At 51.3% G+C, this 1088-nt stretch overlaps 1 protein-coding gene across 1 annotated transcript in view; it reads right to left on the bottom strand.

The window, feature by feature from the left end:
* MTMR3 (myotubularin related protein 3) overlaps positions 1-1088 on the bottom strand; it is a gene marked incomplete at its 5' end in the record, with an annotated part of 37912 nt that overhangs the window by 3372 nt on the left and 33452 nt on the right. The window contains 2 exons of the mRNA XM_009074532.1: positions 398-486; positions 953-1063. Of these exons, the coding sequence (XP_009072780.1) occupies positions 398-486; positions 953-1063 (200 nt within the window). The remainder of the gene's footprint in view (positions 1-397; positions 487-952; positions 1064-1088) is intronic.

Raw genomic sequence — 1088 nt, 5'->3', positions numbered from 1 at the left:
GGAAAGAGGAGGTTTACAGCCAGCAATGGGAAGAAGATGCTATTCCTATTTCATGTAATTCATATACTGAATTACTGACTGCTGATAAACGTGTGTTTGTTATAAATCCAAACAGCCAGCTGCCTCCAAATCCAGTTTGTGGATAAAAAAGGTGGGATCTGTTTTGGCTGGACGGGAGCAGATACCAAATCTGGCTTTTAAAGCTCTCCTGTGCATGAACTGGAACTGAGCAGGAGAAAGTGTTCAGTTCTTCCATGCACTCAGCTCCTTCGGCAGCACAGTTGTGCTCCAACCCTGGGTCTGACACCCATCCCTGGGAAAGGAGCTGTGTGTCCCAGGAAAACCCTCCCTGGTGTGAGGGGAGAGGCAGCACCTCCCTGGGTGCCCAGCTGGTTACCTGCAGTGGTGCTTGCGACTGGCGAGCCAGAAGGTGCTGTCGCAGCCGTAGCAGTGCGCGGCCAGGTGATCCGGGAGCCACCGTGTCACCTGCAGGGAACAACAGCCACAGGCATCAAAAGAGGGCACTGAAAACAAACCCATCCTGTCCGTGCTCCCAAAAGCACAGCCAGGCACCATGAGGAGGTGCTTGTTCTGCTGTAAGAGCACAAAGTCAGTGTTTGCAGCAGGTGCAGACAGACAGACACCTGTGAGAGCAGGGACATGGAATTCCCCTCAGACAAGCAGAAATGAAGCCATAAAATCCAATTCCCTTCAGCTACAAGTGAATATTCCCCAGGCTTGTGTCCACCTGAGGCTCCTTACCTACTCCCCCCTACCCAGCTCCCAGAGTTGTGAAGCAGAGGGCTCATAGGCACAGGTACTGGTATGTCAGGTGCGAGACAAGCAGAACACAAGGAAGAGAATTCCTAAGAAGTGGCACACGACCAAAGGCTGGAGATAATTTGCTTATGAGTATCCCAGAATGAGCAGTTTACAGGGATTTAGTCTGTACCTCTGTGTCCTGTTTATCCACCTGTTCCCAGCTGGCTTCAGAGAAAATCTCTGTGCTGCAGCGAGACAAGCAGTTCTGATCCAGATTGCTTTCCGAGTCGGGGATAGACGTCTGTTGGCAAACAAACACAGCTGAA

Source organism: Acanthisitta chloris, unplaced genomic scaffold (assembly GCF_000695815.1).
Source record: "Acanthisitta chloris isolate BGI_N310 unplaced genomic scaffold, ASM69581v1 scaffold18135, whole genome shotgun sequence".
NCBI classification, from domain to species: Eukaryota; Metazoa; Chordata; class Aves; order Passeriformes; family Acanthisittidae; genus Acanthisitta; species Acanthisitta chloris.
The sequence above is the reverse complement of the archived record's forward strand: the minus strand, read 5'-3'. Positions and strand labels throughout refer to the sequence as shown.